This window comes from Euphorbia lathyris, chromosome 2 (genome assembly GCF_963576675.1).
Source record: "Euphorbia lathyris chromosome 2, ddEupLath1.1, whole genome shotgun sequence".
Lineage (NCBI taxonomy): Eukaryota > Viridiplantae > Streptophyta > Magnoliopsida > Malpighiales > Euphorbiaceae > Euphorbia > Euphorbia lathyris.
The window spans coordinates 114,843,178-114,861,926 of NC_088911.1; the positions used below are offsets into that span (position 1 = coordinate 114,843,178).

General features: G+C 34.6%; 1 protein-coding gene across 4 annotated transcripts; it reads left to right on the forward strand.

The window, feature by feature from the left end:
* Positions 1-1,768: 1,768 nt before the first annotated feature.
* Positions 1,769-7,961, forward strand: LOC136219568 (protein IQ-DOMAIN 29-like). Of its 4 annotated transcripts, XM_066007017.1 has the most exons (8): positions 1,786-1,921; positions 2,158-2,196; positions 2,551-2,662; positions 3,605-3,898; positions 5,044-5,250; positions 5,423-5,497; positions 6,154-7,237; positions 7,553-7,961. In XM_066007017.1, exons 3-8 carry the CDS (start codon positions 2,573-2,575, stop codon positions 7,588-7,590), a joined length of 1,788 nt encoding a protein of 595 aa, XP_065863089.1. In that variant the 5' UTR covers positions 1,786-1,921; positions 2,158-2,196; positions 2,551-2,572; the 3' UTR covers positions 7,591-7,961. The 4 variants fall into 4 exon arrangements, with proteins under 4 accessions (XP_065863088.1, XP_065863089.1, XP_065863090.1 ...); XM_066007016.1 differs by lacking the exon at positions 2,158-2,196 and having other exon boundaries at positions 1,769-1,921; XM_066007018.1 differs by lacking the exon at positions 1,786-1,921 and having other exon boundaries at positions 1,976-2,196; positions 7,559-7,961.
* The last annotated feature ends 10,788 nt before the right edge of the window (positions 7,962-18,749 follow it).

Genomic DNA, 18,749 nt, shown 5'->3' on the forward strand with positions numbered 1-18,749 from the left:
ATGGAGCTGAGGTGTCACTTCCTCCTTTTTTACTGATAAAAAATATAATATAAAATATAATATATTAACTTTAGTTATATTATTATATTTATTTATAAAAAAGTTATTTTATTCGTACTATATCTAAGAGTTTTATAGAATTTAAATTAATCCCTAAAATCTCTCTAATTCTCCGCATATCTATATCTAAAAGTTCTACATAATTTAAAATAATCTATAAAATCTTTCTAATTTTCTGCATATTTATATATAATATAAAATAGTAACGATGGAGTTGAGCTGTCACTTCCTCCTTTTTTTACTCATAAAAAAACATAATATAATATATAATATATTAATTTTAATTATATTATTATATTTATCTATAAAAAAGATTATTTAAGGTAAATGTGAAAATAAAATAAAAATATTTAATTTATATAGCACCTTTATATCATTAATTGTAATTATTAGATTATATTTTTGTTAATATTTATATGTTAAGATGAAGCCGTGCATCGCACGGGTCAAAAACTAGTTTAGGCTTAACATTTACAACATAACATCAATTTAGGAATTACTTACAGAACGTGACACGTCATCCGTCAACGCTACGTTACATAAGGTACCAAAATAGGCCTAAGGTTGGTAGAAAGTATCAATTTAGGTCTCACGTACAAAATAGCACCAATATAAACTTAACGTTTACAAAATAATACGAATTTAAGCTTAACGTTTATAAAATATATCAAATTTAAGCTGTGTCAAAAATATATTTTTATTTTTCTAGCATGGTACAAATTAAGGAACTGATATAAGACATCTTGGATTTTGTGTGGCTGTATTGTAACATTTTGGATGAGTTATTAGTTGACAATTGATATTTTGTGTGCCAATATAGTCATATATCAATATCATTTTAATTAGTATTCGAAATTTCATGGATATTCAATTACTTTTAGTTTGCATATATTACATGAGCCCATGAAATTTAGGAGTCATGGAATCATTGATAAACAACAAATATAAAATCTTAATGGGCAAGAATAATAATTAATTGTATTATAATAAATAAAAAATAGAACTAAATAAAAAAATAACATATAAAATTAATAGAAAAAGAATATAGTATGATTAACTTTGAGGTTTAACTTAAATTGGATATATTTTTATAAACGTTAAGTTTAAATTCGTATTATTTTGTAAACGTTATGCCTATATATATATTTCTTCAAAAAAGAGAGAGCCTATATTGATGCTATTTTGTACGTGAGGCCTAAATTGATACTTTCTACAAACCTTAAGCTTATTTTGGTACCTTATGTGACGTGGCGCTGAGTTGACAGACTTAACGGATGACGTGTCACGTTCTGTTAGTAATTCTTAAATTGATGCTATGTTGTAAACATTAAGCCTAAATTGATGTCATGTTGTAAACGTTAATCCTATATTAATGCTATTTTGACCGTAAAGATTAAATTGGTACTTTTTCAAAAACTTTAAACCCATTTTATTACCTTATCCTATAAAAAAAATAAAACATATTTTCTTTTTATTTTTTTTACTTTATCCAAATAATAATTTGAGAAAATCAAGAAACTAGTATAATACATAAATTATGTAGCCAAAAAGTTTAACCAATTCTCAACTCTATGTATGCAATGCAATGCAATTTATTTAAAGTAAGTAAATCGGTTCAACCTCATTAATTAATTAAAGCTCTAAAGCTCTAATTATTAATCCTCTTTTATTCGTTTGTGAGACCCCACATGCTTTAATAAACACAGTTTACACAGCTACTCATTTCATTAGTTTGGATTCCTCCCTCTTCGCCCGTGTTCTCTCTGTCACTAACCGAAGACGCCGTGGTTTGTCTTTTGCCGGCCTCCGGAGACAGCGAAAGCGACAGATAACTCACACTATAATAAAGGGAATCTGATAGGTACATTTTGTTTTTATTTGTATTTATGTAATGCTTTCTTCTTTCTTTATTCATTTTTCCCCCTCTAGTGTTGTTTTTTCTTTTGAATTTTTTATTGGAGTTAGAGAACTAGTTTTTTTTAGATCTCTCGATGTTTACTGTTTCTTTGTTTTGGTTCATTGACATTGTTGTTGCTGTCATGTTCACTCTGTTCATGGCTGCTGCTTTTTCTGGTTCGGTTGCTTACTAACTGGCAGTTTCATCTAGGGTTTCGGATATTAAAACATTGTTTTCAGGTAATGCTGAGATCGGAAACATTTCTTATTCTCTGATTCAAGCTAGTTTTGGCTCGCAATTCAATGTATTGAGTCATGCTGGTTTTACTGTTTTGGGCAAGATGAAAAACACTGTTGATTTAATGAGTGCACTATTTTTATTCTGGGTTGGGTGTTCAACTGCAGAGGTTGTGTTTTTTCAATTTGGCGAGGGTTTTAGTTTTAAATTTATGTTTAGCATACTGTGTTACCAATTGCTCAATGCTTTGATGCATTTTTACTTTGACAGACTACTTTGTGGTGTTAATCTTGAATGTACATGCTATACAAGTTTTTGACTGTTATTGAAATTATTTTCTGTTATAATTCATGCAGTATAAAACATTCTTATAGTGAAATGGGAAGGTCTCCAGCTAAATGGATCAAGTCTGTTATTCTTCGCAAGAAGTCACCAAAGTCTAAGTTGTCGGAAGGAAATGATGTTTTGGTAAGATTCTTATATCACTGTGACTCTTTTTCTTCACTGCATTACAGCTTTTTGTTGTTCTAATCCAGTGATCTAGTAAAACGGTAGTTGTTGTGATAAGAAATACACCGTAAGTTGCAAAATTACTTGAGAAGGAGATATAAATTTACCAAAAGCTCTTTACGTTGAAGTATGTTTGGTCCGTCTTATGAGACTCCTAGTTTATCTTCATTGATCCTCTCTTTATGCCTTCTTATTATATGAACTCACCTGCATATAAAAGAAATGATGCACGTATGCATTAACTACCAAATGAGAAAAAAGAGATAACTTGGCAAGGTTTCCAGTCTTAAAGTTCACTTACCCTTTATCTTATGGTCAAAATCTCCAAATGTGATTGTTTCTTCATAAAGCTTTAGGCCTCATCTTATGAACCCATAATATAGTTTTCTGGACAAAAATGACTTCATAATACTTCTACATCTGCTACCCAATTGTGAATGAGCTGGTAATAGATGTGTTTAGACTTTAGACTTTAGACTTGTCTAGTGTATTACGGCCAGTAAGCAGAGCATATTGTAGGACTGACATAAATGAGTTGCAAGAAAGTGTGAGGACAACCAATATCTGTGCAGACACCCTTTGGTTTTGGTAATAGCAGAAATAATCTTTGAGTAATGTGAACTCCATGGTCTTTCATAAATGCATAAGTTGTGTGATCCTGCCTTAAAAAATTTAGATAATTTATTGTAATCTTTAATGGGGAATGTAAACAAACTAAAAGATGATTTGATTTACATTGGAATTTTCAAGGATATGCTGTCTGTTCATTTTTCATTTATTTTTGTTTCTGAAATTAACATAATCCATGCAGACATGTTACTTAGGTGAATCTATGTGCTGTGTAAATTGTATAACTTGAGAATTGCAATGTCCTGATCAGTATATAATTCTTCATTTAAGAAACCCACCACCAACAAAGGAGAGTTATTGGTTGCTTCTGAAGCACCTGTATCTGGTACTACTACTGATCATTCCTTGATTTCACAACTGGCTCCTGCGGTTGGTGCTAGAAGTGTTGTCAATCGGGAACATGGAGAAGCTGCTAATGCACCAAGTGAAGGACTTGCTTCTTCATGTGCAAAGGCATCCGAGAATGGTGAAGGGATTGTGAATTCAGGTGTACAAGACGATGCTGACAGAATCAGGCTTCAAACAGCTGCCACAAAGGCACAGTCATCTTTTAGGGGTTATCAGGTAAATTTCTTTCCTAGTGTTACATCTGGCAGAAGAACTTTGAGTCTCTGTTTATTTTGTATTTTCCATCAAATAGATGGGTATGCAAATCTTTTTCACTTCTCTCAGTTACCTCCTACTGTTATGATCCACTAAAATTATTCTTGTGTTGCCATCAATGGTCTTTCTTCAGTGGTTGCTTATTTAGTTCAAATCCTTTTGCCAACTTGATTTTGTATTATAAAATCCTGTCTTTACCAGCTTGGAGAAAACCTTAGAATTCAATTCTGAGTTGATAGAATAAAATATTTATATGTTGATTTCTAGGTTTATTTATGCCACTAAAATCCTTGACCAAATAGAAATCCTAAAGAATATAATATAGGGAACCTAAAACTATTCCTAATTAATTTAAATATTTGAATTTATTAAGAAAAAACTGAAAACAATGAAAACATAGAAATACTAAATTATGTACAAAACAATTCATACCGTGGTTCAATATTACAGATCTGTCTCTGCGTCATTCTCCTTGGGTTGGAAAAACAGTTGGCTCCTTTGAGTGAACCCTGGTGTATTCCTCATATATGGTTGGATCAATTTGTGTCAGTTCTTCTTCAGAGATACATGTGCTACCATTTGCTGCTTTACCTAGCCATTTTACCAAAAATCATCTATATGGATTGTCTCGTCTAGACTGAACTTCCTGACATCTAATCTAACACATAAGTAATATCAGCTTGTGCAATATGCAGCTGCTGTATTTGATCTTCTATAGGAGATGGAGCCCTATCAAGTCCATGAAAAGGATATAAAATTGAAATATTAAAGATTGGACTACTTTGGAACTCAGCTGGTAGGTCAATCAAATGGGCATTTGAAATGATTTTGCACAACACCCTACAAGGTCCAAACCTCCTAGATTTCAGCTTGTGATATGTTCCTTTACGAAAGCATTCACGCCCAAGTGCTTGATCACCTTCATTAAATTCTTTGTACATGGAAAAGTTAATTTGCAGTAAAAGAGTGTGCTGCATTGCTAACCTTGAAAAATAGCATTCATTTCTTTGGGTATATGCCAACTGCATGTTCGCATCATAAGGTGGAAAATTCTGCTTTTGGGTCTATTGCTCATATGTACTGATGCCAGTTTGTTGTTTTTGAAGGCTCGTCGTGCATTTAAAAAACATAAGAGCAGCATTATAAGGCTGCAAGCCCTTGTTCGTGGTCACTTGGTTAGAAGACAAGCTGTTACCACTTTATGTTGTGTGCGAGCAGTTATTAAAATTCAGGCGCTGGCCCGTGGTCAAAAGGTTAGACGTTCTGCTGTTGGGATTGAAGTGCAGAATGCATGCAATCAGGGAAAAATTCAGGTGATTGATGAACTTAAAGGCCCTCTTTTAGTATTTGTGATTTATATTTTCATAATTTTTTTAATAACCTTTCATTTTTTCTTAGATCTGGATCAAAAATTATGTAGTCAGAGATCAATGTTTGAATGCAATTACCTTATTGCTAATATTTAAGTAAATTATTTGTTATCAGGGCGCTGCATATTTTTCTGAAAAATGTACATATCCCATGGAAGAGAAGCTTATCAAGAATGTATTTGCCCAGAAGGTGAGATCCACTAATTATATTTTTGTATAAATGAATAGGTCTTGTATATATATATACATGACTGAGTATGCTATACATGGAAAGAAATTAAATGCAATCCCTATGATTATGTAATCTAATTTTTATAATCAAGGTACCAGCTACAACATGCTGATGTATTTTTAGTATATGGGTTAAGCTCATCCAAATTAGATAGATCCTCCTGGAAAATGTACATGTACCATGGAAGAGAAGCTTGATAAGAAGGTATTTGCATAAAAGGGGAGGTCCACTAATTGTATTTTCATATAAATGAATAGGTCTCTTGTTATTCGTTGGTCCTCCCTTGAAGCTGCTGATGGATTTTTAGTGTATGCTACGGTTTAAGTTCATCCAAAGTTATCATATTGATTTTTTTATGTCTATAAAGGGCTTCCAAAGTTATCATATTGACTTTATATTTAGTTTATATTTTCGTGTTCTGATGCAATCCTCAGCTTAGACAAATGCTGTAGCTTATCCTTGTGTGATTTTGGCAAATCAATACGCTGTTGGCTATGTACACCCTGATTTCCCATTTACCTTGTTAAAATATGCTAAATGAAATTACTACTTACATATAACTGTATAAATAAGAAAAATAATGCATCAAATGACATTTTCTTTTTGTCCATTAGCTATTTGCATCATCACCACGAGCGATGCCTCTAAGCCTCCAGTATAATCTTGGGGATCCTAACTCATCTCGGGAGTGGCTGGAGCGCTGGACAGAGTCACAATTTTGGCTATCTCACTCAAGACAAAAGAGCACTGCCAAGCATGGTGCACTTAAGAAAGTCGAAACCAAACAAGGCAGGACAAGACGAATTGTTCGTAATCATTCCCATGCAACTGCTGAAAATTGTTCAGGAAGTTCAGTTAAAGAGTCTGAAAAACCGAAACCCAACCAAAGAAAGGTTGGCCATCCAGTCGATTCAGTTCAGGAACATCCAAAAATTGAAGTTGAGAAGGTAAATCGTAATTCAAGAAAAACTTCTAATCCTGTGAAGGAGGTTCATGAAAGATTAAATGTTGTTAGTGGGAAAGCAAAACGCACTATCCGAAAGTCGTCTGTTGTTCGTACTCCTGAAGTTTCATCGGGCACTAATGATGTGGCAGTGGCAGTTACAAGAGATTCTGATGCTGACAAGAGTCCAAAACTTGCTACTATGGATGGTAATGTCACTCCATTACACGAGTCTCCTGATTTGGACTTGCAACCTTTGGGGGTAAATAGTAAAGTTGATGATATTCAAGAGGCAACTGAACAATTGAGTCTTACGGGCGGGAATGATGAGAGTCATGATCTCGTTTTGCAACCTGTGGGGAACAATAGTAGAGTTGATGATATTCAAGGAAAAAGTAAGCCGTTGAACCCTAAAGATTATAACAGTGGCAACGAAAACCAGAAAATCAATGAGAGAAGAGCTTCATTACCTCCAAATGTTGAGCATGTGGAGAATGGTGTTCATAGTACGCCTAAAGTGCCCAGTTACATGGCGCCAACTGAATCTGCAAGAGCTAAACTAAGAGCACAAGGATCCCCTAGATTTTCTCAAGATGCAATTGAGAGTATAGCTACAACCAGACGTCATTCTCTGCCATCTTCCACCAATGCTCGGCTTGCTTCAATGTCACCACGAGCACATAAACTTGTCCATTCAGCTGGTAAAGGGTTGGTCAGCAGTAATAGATCTCTGTCTTCTTCGAGAGATGGTAATGGTAAGAACCTTTTGAATCCAGTGACTTCTATATCCTTCTTATTTTACTTCACTCATACTTTCTGCTTCATACGTATTGCTCTGCCTTCCGTATCCTCAAACAATTTACTTCAATTCAATGAGTTTTACTGATGTAGATTAGTTTGATTTATGAACAATACATATGCTTATATTTATGTGTTTAGGTATGCAAGTAGACAAATAGGTAGATGAAGAAATCCACATACATGTTAATGGGTTTCGATTTGGTTGATTTCACACATGTTTACTATTCTTGTATTCTACCTTGTGATTATCTGTTGTGATATGGTTCCAGTTTCAGACAAGGCAATGAAAGCAGAATGGAGGAGGTGATTTTGAAAAAAGAAAGCTCCAAAGAGAGAATACTGAAGCGTAGGAAACTTGTTGGTGTAGATGTCATATGATATGGGGGTGTTTACTTTTTTTTCTTTTTCTTTTTTAGGTGGGTGCACTTATAAAAGGTAATCAATGTATGGGTTTGTTTGCCCTTTATTACGAATTTATTTTCTTAGATTTCTAGAGGCTAGGACTTTAACTTTACTTTTCAAAGCTATACTTAATTGTTCTGCTTCTTTTAAAAGTTCAAAAGCTAGTCTGATTTGCTTTGCTATTAACCTTGATGTGTCTTTACACCAGTGTCAGTATTATGCTCTGGCTCCAACTGTTGTAACCTTTCATCTGATTCATGAAGTTTAATTATAATACATTTACAGTCTTCATACTTAGCTGCGTAATGTGTTCTGAGAGTGAGCATGTGGGTGCTTTTTTATTTTTAAAATGTCCTACATCAGAATAATTTGTAAAATACTAGAAAATCGAAATCATCATTTTTTCAAAGGAAATTGCGATTCTTAAAATTATTGTTTTTCCAATATTTCTAAAATACCAATATATGCCATATAAGGAAAAAACATTGGTTTCCAACCGAGATGGGGATTCAGATGAATAAGTTTCAGAGTAGCCATGACCCATGATCAGTTTAGGATTGAGCAGTGTCGAAAAGCTTCAACATAATATATAAGTCTTTTGAAAAAGCAAGAGGACTTCTGGAAACAAGAAGCTCAACTCTTATAGCTTTAAGAGGGGTGACGGGAAATTTAAATACTTTCATTTATATGCATAAGCTAGACAAAAGAGTAACAACTTCACTAAATTGAGGAATTCTACTAGCGATTGGTGTTATTTTTTCAGGTTACCTTGAGTCGATTTTTTCTAGTCAAGGCGATAAAGACTAATAGAATTGTTCAAATATTGTTGATCCTGATAAAAGTCTAGGCCATGTCATAGAACTAATTGAATTAAAAGTTCAAGCAGATAGTTAAAGGTCCACTTCATATTACAGATCATGTGAATACACTGAAAACATATGAGATACCATATAGACTAAAACTATGTGAATATATTTCATTCAAGGAGAATACACAAATATATACACATTAAGGATACTATCTAGACACTACAACCCATACCTGTCCATACCTACAAGACTCATACCATGCTTACATTATTATACTATCCCTCAAGCTAGAACATGGATTTTAATCATGCTTAGCTTGCTATAGACACATAATACACGGTCTTAAAGATAATACAACTCAAAATAAGAACTTAAAATACTTGGGAATATAAAACATAATTCGGGAGACGCAACCTAGAAAAACAAATATGATATGAGAGACGACAACGGAACATCAAGCTACGTTGGAAAAGGACAAGCAAAACTTAGTTGAAGCAACACGCAAGAGGCTGCCAGCAATGCCATTCCACAAAAGGAGATTCACCGGAAAACTAACCGGACAAACAGGTCGAAAATAGAGAGACGAAGGTGGCGGAAGAGGAACGACGACAATTCGGTGAGATGAACTGAGATTTGGAACCCTAGGTCCAAACAACCTGCCCACAAGACATACATTAATGCTGAAGAAAACAGTCTAAAAATACAAACCCAGAAATTCTGCACACAATGGCAAAAAATGAAGCGAAATTAGGCTCTGATATCATATTACAGACCATGTGAATACACTGGAAATACATAGGATACCATATAGACTAAAAATATATGAATATATTTCATTCAAGGAGAATACACAAATATATACACATTAAGGTTACTACCTAGACACTTCAGCCCATACCTACCCATACCTATAAGACCCATACCATGCTTACATTATTACATTGAGTATGTAAGTGATTTGCATTCTATAACTTTATGCAATGTCATGTTTAAGATTGTCTCTATAATGTTAGCTGACAAACTTAAACAAAATTTTCCTTCAGTTGTTTCTAGGTTGTCGAAGTGCTTTTCTTCGGAGTCGGCTAATCATTGATAATATTGTTGTAGCCTATTATATTATTGATAAACTAAAAGGTTTGATGCAAGGTAAAGTTGGTATGACTGCTTTAAAGCTAGATATGAGCAAAGTATACGACCGAATCAAATGAGATTTTTTCAAAATATGCTGATAAAATTGGATTTTAAGTCAATATGTGTTAACTGGATTTTTTATGTGTATGCTTGGCCTTAAAACTAGTGCTACATCAAATTAAATTTAAGAAGCTGCAGATTTTGTTAAGACCTTGTAGAATTCACTTTCCTAGCTAGGGTTGTTGATTTTAATGAAGAAAGAATGAAATTACTATGGAACTAATTAATCTAAAAGTCTAAGCAGATATTGAAGAATAGTATTTAATTATTTCTGACACATTTTTGCACACAACAATAAATGATGCTGCTTAGCATTTGAACCTTCAACCTCTATATGTAAGAGGTTCTAATGCCATGTATATCGAACACTTAAATGACATATACAAAAAAGGAAAGAGTATTTATATTACCTGTTAGACTACAACAGGCAGTTAAATAAATAGTGTGAGATGAAACCCAGAGTTCCCCCAAACACTTCAGTGGATAATAAAATGAATCCCCAATGAAGTGATCAGGAGAACTCAAGGTCACAGCTGACATTTTCTCTTTATGTGCACTTCATCATTTTCTGTTTGTTAAGATATAGCTCTTCATCTCCTCCTTATACACATTCTTTGTTAATTGAAAAAAAAATGAATTCCCATTTGAGGTAGACATATGTATGTAATGACAATATACTATCAATTTCAGTTAATTAATTTCAAGTGCTGTAACAATCAATTTGCCAGTGATATGTAAAAAAAGATCAGTAAACATTTGTATTACACTTGTACAAGGAGAATATGATTGTTGAGCAGAGAGGGGACCATAGAGCGAATGAAGGATTGAACTTGGTCAGTATTTTGGATAATAGGAAGAGAATAAATCAGGTAGTCAAGTGGTCACAGCCTTTCTCACTTTCACTAGATCTGCACTTGGATTTGGTCTGCAAAGAATGACGAGTAAGAGAATGGACACCCAATTATTCCCTATATACCTTCAGTTAATCTACTATGTGTTTCTGTCCAGATTCACTTCCACCACACTTTCTGTTTCTCACATAGACTCAGATTTTTATACTAGAATACTTACTATTTCATGATTCCATGCAACCTCACATCATATCAATTAATCCCTACTCCAATTTCATATACCAATGATCAAAAGGGAGTAAACTCAAGGGTTAGTTGTAATAGTGTATTACATGGTAAAATACATAAATAGAAAAGTTATAATTAGAGATACATGAGATTATCAGAAGAATTCGTATCATTGACCACTCTACTTCATAATTTTATATTAAAAATATGAGAACACAGCGGCAGAGTCTCCATCTAATATAATTATATTAACCAATTATAATTATATACATAATTGGAATAAAGATCAAATTTAACCCTAATATTTTCAGGGAAGTGCAGATTTAGCTTTAACTTATGAAATAGTGAAAATTTAACCCTAATGTTTCGAAGGAATATATATTTTTAGCTCTACGTTATCGAAAAATAGAAAAAAATGGTTTGAATGGTATTTAACGGTCACTTCAGACCTTGCAAATATTAACCGTGTCTAAGATATTTAGTGCATTACTAACAAAATTACAAAAAAAAAATATATGTTAAAATGCTAAAACTAAATCTTATATATATAAGTTAATCATAAATGTACGAAACTATTTCAATAAAAAATGTAGAAAACTGTTTCAATTTATCGATAAACTTGTTTGGAAGGTCCGACGTGACAGTTAAATAGCAGTCGAACTAGTCTTTTCAAAATTTTGATAGCACAAGACTAAGATTGATCTTACTTGGAAACATTAGCATTGAATTTCCATCATTTCATAAGTTAGTGCTAAATCTACACTTCGTTTGAAATGCTAGGGTTAAATTTGACCCTTATCCCTAAATAATTATATTTAATATAATTATAATTTATAATTGAAATTTTATTTTAACGATTAAAATAAATTTCACATATATTCGATATGCATTGGCTGTAATCCCTCAATAACCAGCTCGATTTAATCCGATTAAATTTATGTTGTTAACCGAGATGTGATACATAAAATGCATTAAATTTGCTTCAAAATTTGCACATAACTATATATATATATATATATATATATATATATATATATATTTCAAACTTCCCTAAAGATTAATTAAATACGAATTACTCTATCCAAACTTTCTTGTGTGCGCGATCCTTTAGGTTCACCTAATGTTGGAAATGGGCCGAAGCTAGCTTTCAATCCATAAGGCGTAAGCATACTCTAGCAAGCCATTACAACTATCCAAATTAGATGAATGTCATGCATATGTCAACATGCCTATTGTAATCTTACATGATCCTTTGTTTCATGATATCCGGTCCAACACCAGGCATGGTACTGTCACCCTCATTCTTGCTCTGACGTTCCTTGATGTCTAAGTGAACTGATTAGTTAAAATGAGTAATAACTCTTATTACCTCATTTGGGTATTGTCACACACTTCTTAGTCTCACAAATCAAGTGAGCGGTGATACATGTTCTCCCTTAGAGAGAGTAGAAATTTTCTCACTTTACTCATAGTCCATAACATGGTTCAGAGCATACCCAACCGTACCCATACTTGGCACCCTATTACGGGCCCGTTAGACATATGCCAAATTCGTGTGTGTCTCATCTAGGAGCCATAGTGATTTTGGGTCTAAGGATTCATATATAAGCATTACATGCGATATACTTATGACCCATATGACCATGTAATGTTCTCATTAGCGGATCTACTCCGTAACCTTTATGAGTACCTTTATGAGTACCTTATGTGCTCAAGGTTTTAGTGCCTAGATCACGCGTTTGATAAACATGAGCAAACACCTATTCTTGGACACTCTATTAAGTCGATTTGCATAAGTAAACATAATAGATTATTGCATATTATTATTGATAAATGGTACATACACGAACTGGGAGTACAATGCTTTACTGAAAAATGGTACATGGGTCTTTGTTCCCCATCAACCTCATCTGAATATAATTAGTTTTCATTGGGTATTTCGTGTTAAGCAGAATGCAAATGGCAGTTTGGATCGTTATAAAGCTCATTTGGTAGCCAATGGCTTTAATAAAAGACTACGGGTGGATTTTTTTTGAAATATACAGTCTAATAATTAAGCCTGCGACTCCTCACTTGCTTATAAGAGTGATTGTTTCCTTTGACTCGTTTGTTATAGCATTGGACGCAATGTTAGAAAAACAAGGCTGCATATGCGCTTAAAAATTTAAAATCTGTTTCGATTTCCACCCTAGGCCCCTTACCATTTTTCGCTGCCTGGGCGACGCGGATGCTTCTATGAGGCTTCCTAGAAGCCGTCTAAGGGCAACTGAGCAGTGATCAAAACAAAAAAATGTTTTTTTCATTATTATTTTGATTTTTTGCGTTATTATAATTCATTTTTAACATTGTCGTATGGGTTATGGTGAATTGTGTTTATTATTTTAGTGTATTTTTATTTAATTGTGTTCTGTACTTGTTTCCATGATATGGTTAAAGACTTTAAGAACATTGTTTTATAATGGTCCAAAATAGTTGATTGGCCTCCTGAACTTTCAAAGTGTCTCGATAGCTCCCTGAACTTGCATAAAATGTTTAGTTAGCCCCCTGAACTTGCGTAAAACATAATCAATTGATCACTCGGTTGCAAAAAAAAGTAAGTTAAATACGAAGATGTATTCCACGTGTCTTCAAATGTTATTACATAATTCAAAAATAGAGTAAAAATGAAGTTATTACTTGCTCAACTACAAACATTGTATTCTCTAATATTACAACCGCAATACCTCGATCTTGATTGTTTTACTTTTTTTTAAACGCGTGCAATACATTTTCCGTATTTAACTTACTTTTTTTTACAACCGAGTGATCAATTGATTACGTTTTACGTAAGTTTAGGGGGCTAACTGAACATTTTATGTAAGTTCAGGGAGCTATCGAGACACTTTGAAAGTTCAGGGAGCCAATCAACCATTTTGGACAAGTTCAGGGAGCAAATGATGTATTAAGCCTTTTATAATTTTCAACTAATTATATTACCTATGGACATTATCTTTTACTTGTTTGGGTTATTTGAATGATATTGTTGTGGAAAAAGTTGAATTCAACACTTCTAGAAGAAAAATCTTGCGATCTGGTGTCCATGGCGATTTGGGGGCAGAAAACTAGGGTTTGACTATTAACTCTGATTTTCTTCTCCAAGTCTTCCGATTCTGATTTTCAATGGAGTTCTTCAGTCATGCTGATCTTTTCGCAAGTCATAAACAAAAAGGAACGATCGGCTCAGCAGATCCGACGGTTCCAAGTTCTTCGATTTCAGCGGCGAAATCGACTCCTTCCTTCAAGGATGCGCTGCTCACACGAGAGCAACCAACAACGACAGTATCTCAAGGTGAACAACCACGAATCTTTGATGTAGGAGGATTTAAGGCTATTAAGATATCACAGGAGGTCTACAACAATCGTTTAAAGGTCTGTAAATTCGCGGTAATTGGGAGGCTGACACTCTCAAAAGGAGATTCTCCATGGAAGCATCAGGAGCTTAAGCACAAATTAAATGCAATATGGGGACGTTCTTCGGATTGGAAGCTAATTTCCATTGGTAAGGGATTTTATACCATTATTATGTCAGATGAGGAAGCCTTGAAGGCAATTTGGAGTAGGGGTCCTCTTGCTCTCAAACCTGGTATTCTTCGATTACAACCCTGGATTCCTGGCTTTGATCCAACAAAACACAAATCCACAACTGCTCAACTCTGGGTTAGAATCTTTAACCTTCCTTGGGAATTTTGGGATAGGCCGATAATTGCTGATATTGCTCAAGTAATTGGCATCCCATTGCGTTTTGATAAAAACACAGTTGATGGTGAATTTGGGCATTTTGCTAGAATTTTAGTGGACGTTGATTTATCCAAACCTATTCAGCATACGCTTCGAATTGACACTGATTCTTTAATAGTCTGGGTCAATCTTGAATATGAAAATTTACCGGCCTTTTGCTCGGAATGCAATTCTGTGGGGCATATTACAGTTAACTGTAGGCGTAATTTGAAAAATAAACAGGGGTATGGGCATACAGAAACTAATAAGGTGGTGGAAACACAAAATAAACATGTTTGGCAACGCAAACCAAACATGCCAGCAGCCCCGATAGATATGAAAGAAACAACTGCTCTAGAAGCTGCTACACAGGAGAATGGTGATGATATATCCTCAGCTTCACATGATATTGAAGAAGATATCATTATGGAAACTTCCCCGGCGAATCATGTTGATCAGCAAATAGTGGTTTTTCAAACAAACATTGATAATGCAGGTGTGACTAACCCGCTGAACCAGGAACTTCCCACACCGCTAACTAGATCTTCACATTCGGATTGCAATACGCCTAATGAAACTGTGCTGGTGCATACAGAATCAATTAAACCTCAACAGGACCATGTTTCCCCTGACTTAGAATCTCCGGCCAGGTAATGGGCGGATCAGTGTGAATCAGAAACAGAATGGCAAACAGTGTCTAATAAGAATAAGCGAAATAAAGGCAAGAAAAAAATGATTGCAGGACAGGAATTACTAACTTACAAGAGAAAAGTTTGTCCACCTACTCGATATCGATGAATGTCTTCTTCTGGAATTGCAGGGGGATTGGTAACTCGGAAACGCAGCGACGTTTGGAAAACTTTTGTATTCAGTATCGTCCAGACTTTGTTTGTTTGGCTGAACCAATGGTAGATTTCAATAGTATTCCCCAGAGATTCTGGCAGAGACTGCAATTAGAGTTTATTACCTCTAATACAACCTCTTCATTGTGGGTTTTGATTCGGACTGGTTTTACTCAGGTCGATTCTGTGTGGAGTCATTCGCAACATGTTACTGTGTCTTTTCTGATATACTCAGTTGTGCAGAAGATTTCTTTTGTTTATGGCAGCGTCTCATGTTAATGTGTTCTTTAGGTCTGCAATCTTCCAAGGAGTGTCCCCTTTGTTAAGAGTCAGACGACCGATCCACGAATTGGCACACATAGCAACTCGCTTTTCGTAAGCCGATTGGGAAATCTTGACCGACTTAATTCCCCCGATATTGGAAATCGGTGCGGAGGATATTGGAGCTTTCGCAATTTTCTTCTGGAGGACTCCAGCATACGAGTTGGTCAGAGGGGGAGCTTTGGTTATCGGCGGAACAGCAAACCGTATCTTTGGATTGAAGAGAGTTCTGATACCGTAATAGTCCTCAGGTGGAGGAGCAGAGGAAGGGGTGGCCATGGAGGCCACAGCGGCGGCGCTGGACCAGGAGATGATGGCCGCTGCTAGGTTTTTCAGGATCTTACCAATCTCTCTTTTTTCATCCTTTATTTTCCTTCATTTAATTATATCAAACTACTCTTATGTAACTTATTCTTAATTTTTTTTGGTCAATTTCCCCCAATCTATCTAATTTTAGCTAATTTCATCTTTTTCCACCACTCTTAACCAATTTTAATCACTTTCAACCACTTTCACGTGAAGTTAAATTGCATGAAATTGATGTAAAACTACATTTAAAGATGTTTATATGTAGTATTATGAAACTTTGGAGTTAATATTTCAAAATAATTTCAATCATTTTTATTTTCTTGGACAGAACAGGAAGCATGTGATTGTGACCGAGTGGTTTTGTAAAAATGTCCGCGAGTTATTCATGAGTAGAGACATGAGTAAGATCATTGAAACCTTCCTCTACACATTGTCTAGCAAAGTGGCAGTCAATCTCCACATGCTTGACTTTGTCATGGAATACTGGATTGCGAGCAATAGCAATAGCTGACTGGCTATCACATGAGAGTGTGATAGAAAACTGCAAATCAACCAGAAAGTCCATTAGGAGGTTTGAGAGCCATTTCAATTCACAACATGTGGCGGCAATGCTGCGATATTCAACCTCTGCTGAAGATTTGCTTGCAACAGATTGCTTCTTAGTCTTCCAGGAAATCATGGAGGAGCCATAAAAAATACAGTATCCAGTGAGTGATCTGCGAGTTTTCGGACAACCTCCCCAGTCTGAGTCACAAAAGGCTAAAAGATTATTGAAAGCACTGGATGAATAGAGTAGACCATAGTCTAAAGTTCCCTTCAAGTATCGCAAAACATGTAAGCCTGCATTGAAATGATGTTCACAAGGAGAAGTCATGAATTGACTTAATTGTTTAAATTTAATACACATGAGCTGGGGCTGTTGATTCTGATGAAGGAATAATGAAATTAATCAAGTTACATGTGTTATGGAACTAATTAATCTACAAATATAAGCTGACACTAAAAGTTAAGACTTACGAATAGTATTTATATTATTTCTGACACAATAATTGCCGCTGCTAGGATTTGGAACTTCAACCTACATGTAAGAAGCTGTAATACTACTAAAATATAACCTGTGAGACAACAATGGACAGTTAAATAAATAGTGTGAGATGAAAGCCAGAGTTCCCCCAAACACTTCAGTGGGAAATAAAAAGAAACCCCAATGAAGTGATCAGGAGAACTCAAGCTCACAGCTCACTGTTTCTCTTTTATGTGCCCTTCATCTTCTGTTTGTTGAGATAGCTCTTCATCTCCTCCTATTTATACACATTGTTGAAAAATATGAATTCCCAATTGAGGTAGACATATGTATGTAATGACAATATACTATCAATTTCAGTTAATTTCAATCAATTTGCCAGTGATATGTAAAAAAAGATAGAAGGATTGAACTTGGTTAGTATTTTGGATAATAGGAAGAAAGAATCAATGTAGTCAAGTGGTCACAACCTCTTTTAAAAATATATCTCTTTCTGTCTTGAGTTTTTTCGCCAAATCTGAACATCCATTTCGTTAAGGCGTGTGAAAAAGAAAAGATGGGAAAAGATGATATGCAAGAGAATAAATCTGCACTTCCAATTATTCCATATATATATATCTTCAATTAATCTTCTCACTGTTTCTATCCAGATTCACTTTCACCACTTTCTGTTTCTCACATAGACTGGCAGATTTTATACGGAAATAATACAAGAATATTACAGATTTTATACTTACTATTTCATGACTCCATGCAACTGGCATCATATCAATTAACCCCTTCACCAATTTCATACCAGCGATCCAAATGGAGTAAACTTAACTGGATTGATCATAACAAAAAAGAAATATATATAATACAATTAGGATTATATAAAAACCCTAATTACATATGCTTATATAAGATTAGTTACATAATTCAAGACTAAGAGCATCTCCAACAGCCTCTTAAATTGGCTCTTAAGTTAAAATTTGAGGAGTGAGAATAAAAAACAGCTCCAACAGCCTCTTAGTGGCTTCTCAAATCACTAAGAGCCTCTCCATCATCTCTATTAATAGAGAGCCTCTCTTCATATCTTAGTGCATCCTAACTTCATTTTTTATTAATAATTTATTATTGATGAGTCTCTCTTTACACTATTCGCAATATAACAATAAACAATAATCTTAATAATAAAATAATAAATAAAGAGTGAATATAAGGAGAATTGTTGGAGATGATATATCTTAGTCACTCTTAAATCACTAAGAGTCAATTATTTATATTATTTATAGAGAGCTCACTAAAAGTCTATTGGAGATGCTCTAATTATTAGAGAATATATTATAGATAACCTTGTATCTTTCTGTTAGTTCCTGATATCTAGGCCAATCTCTACACTAGTCATTGAATACAACTATAACTGTACTCTGTATAAATAGACAGTTTGTCAATCAATAGAATCACGCAGAAATACAATTTGTTACATGGTATCAGAGCCAAATACCTAAAACCCTAAATATTCTCTTCCCCACCTCTCGGCCGCCGCAACCTATCCTATTCTGTCCGGCAGTCGCAGCGCCTCCCCGATCACCACCTCTGGTTGATCGCATCCTCATCCTCACCTCCCTAAATTCCCGATTCTGTTCGCACTCCCTCGCCCTCATCACCAAAACCGCGGGGGACGACACGGCAGCCGACACCATTATCGCGGCAGAGGTTACAATCGTGGTGGTCCGCGCTACTCCGGCTCC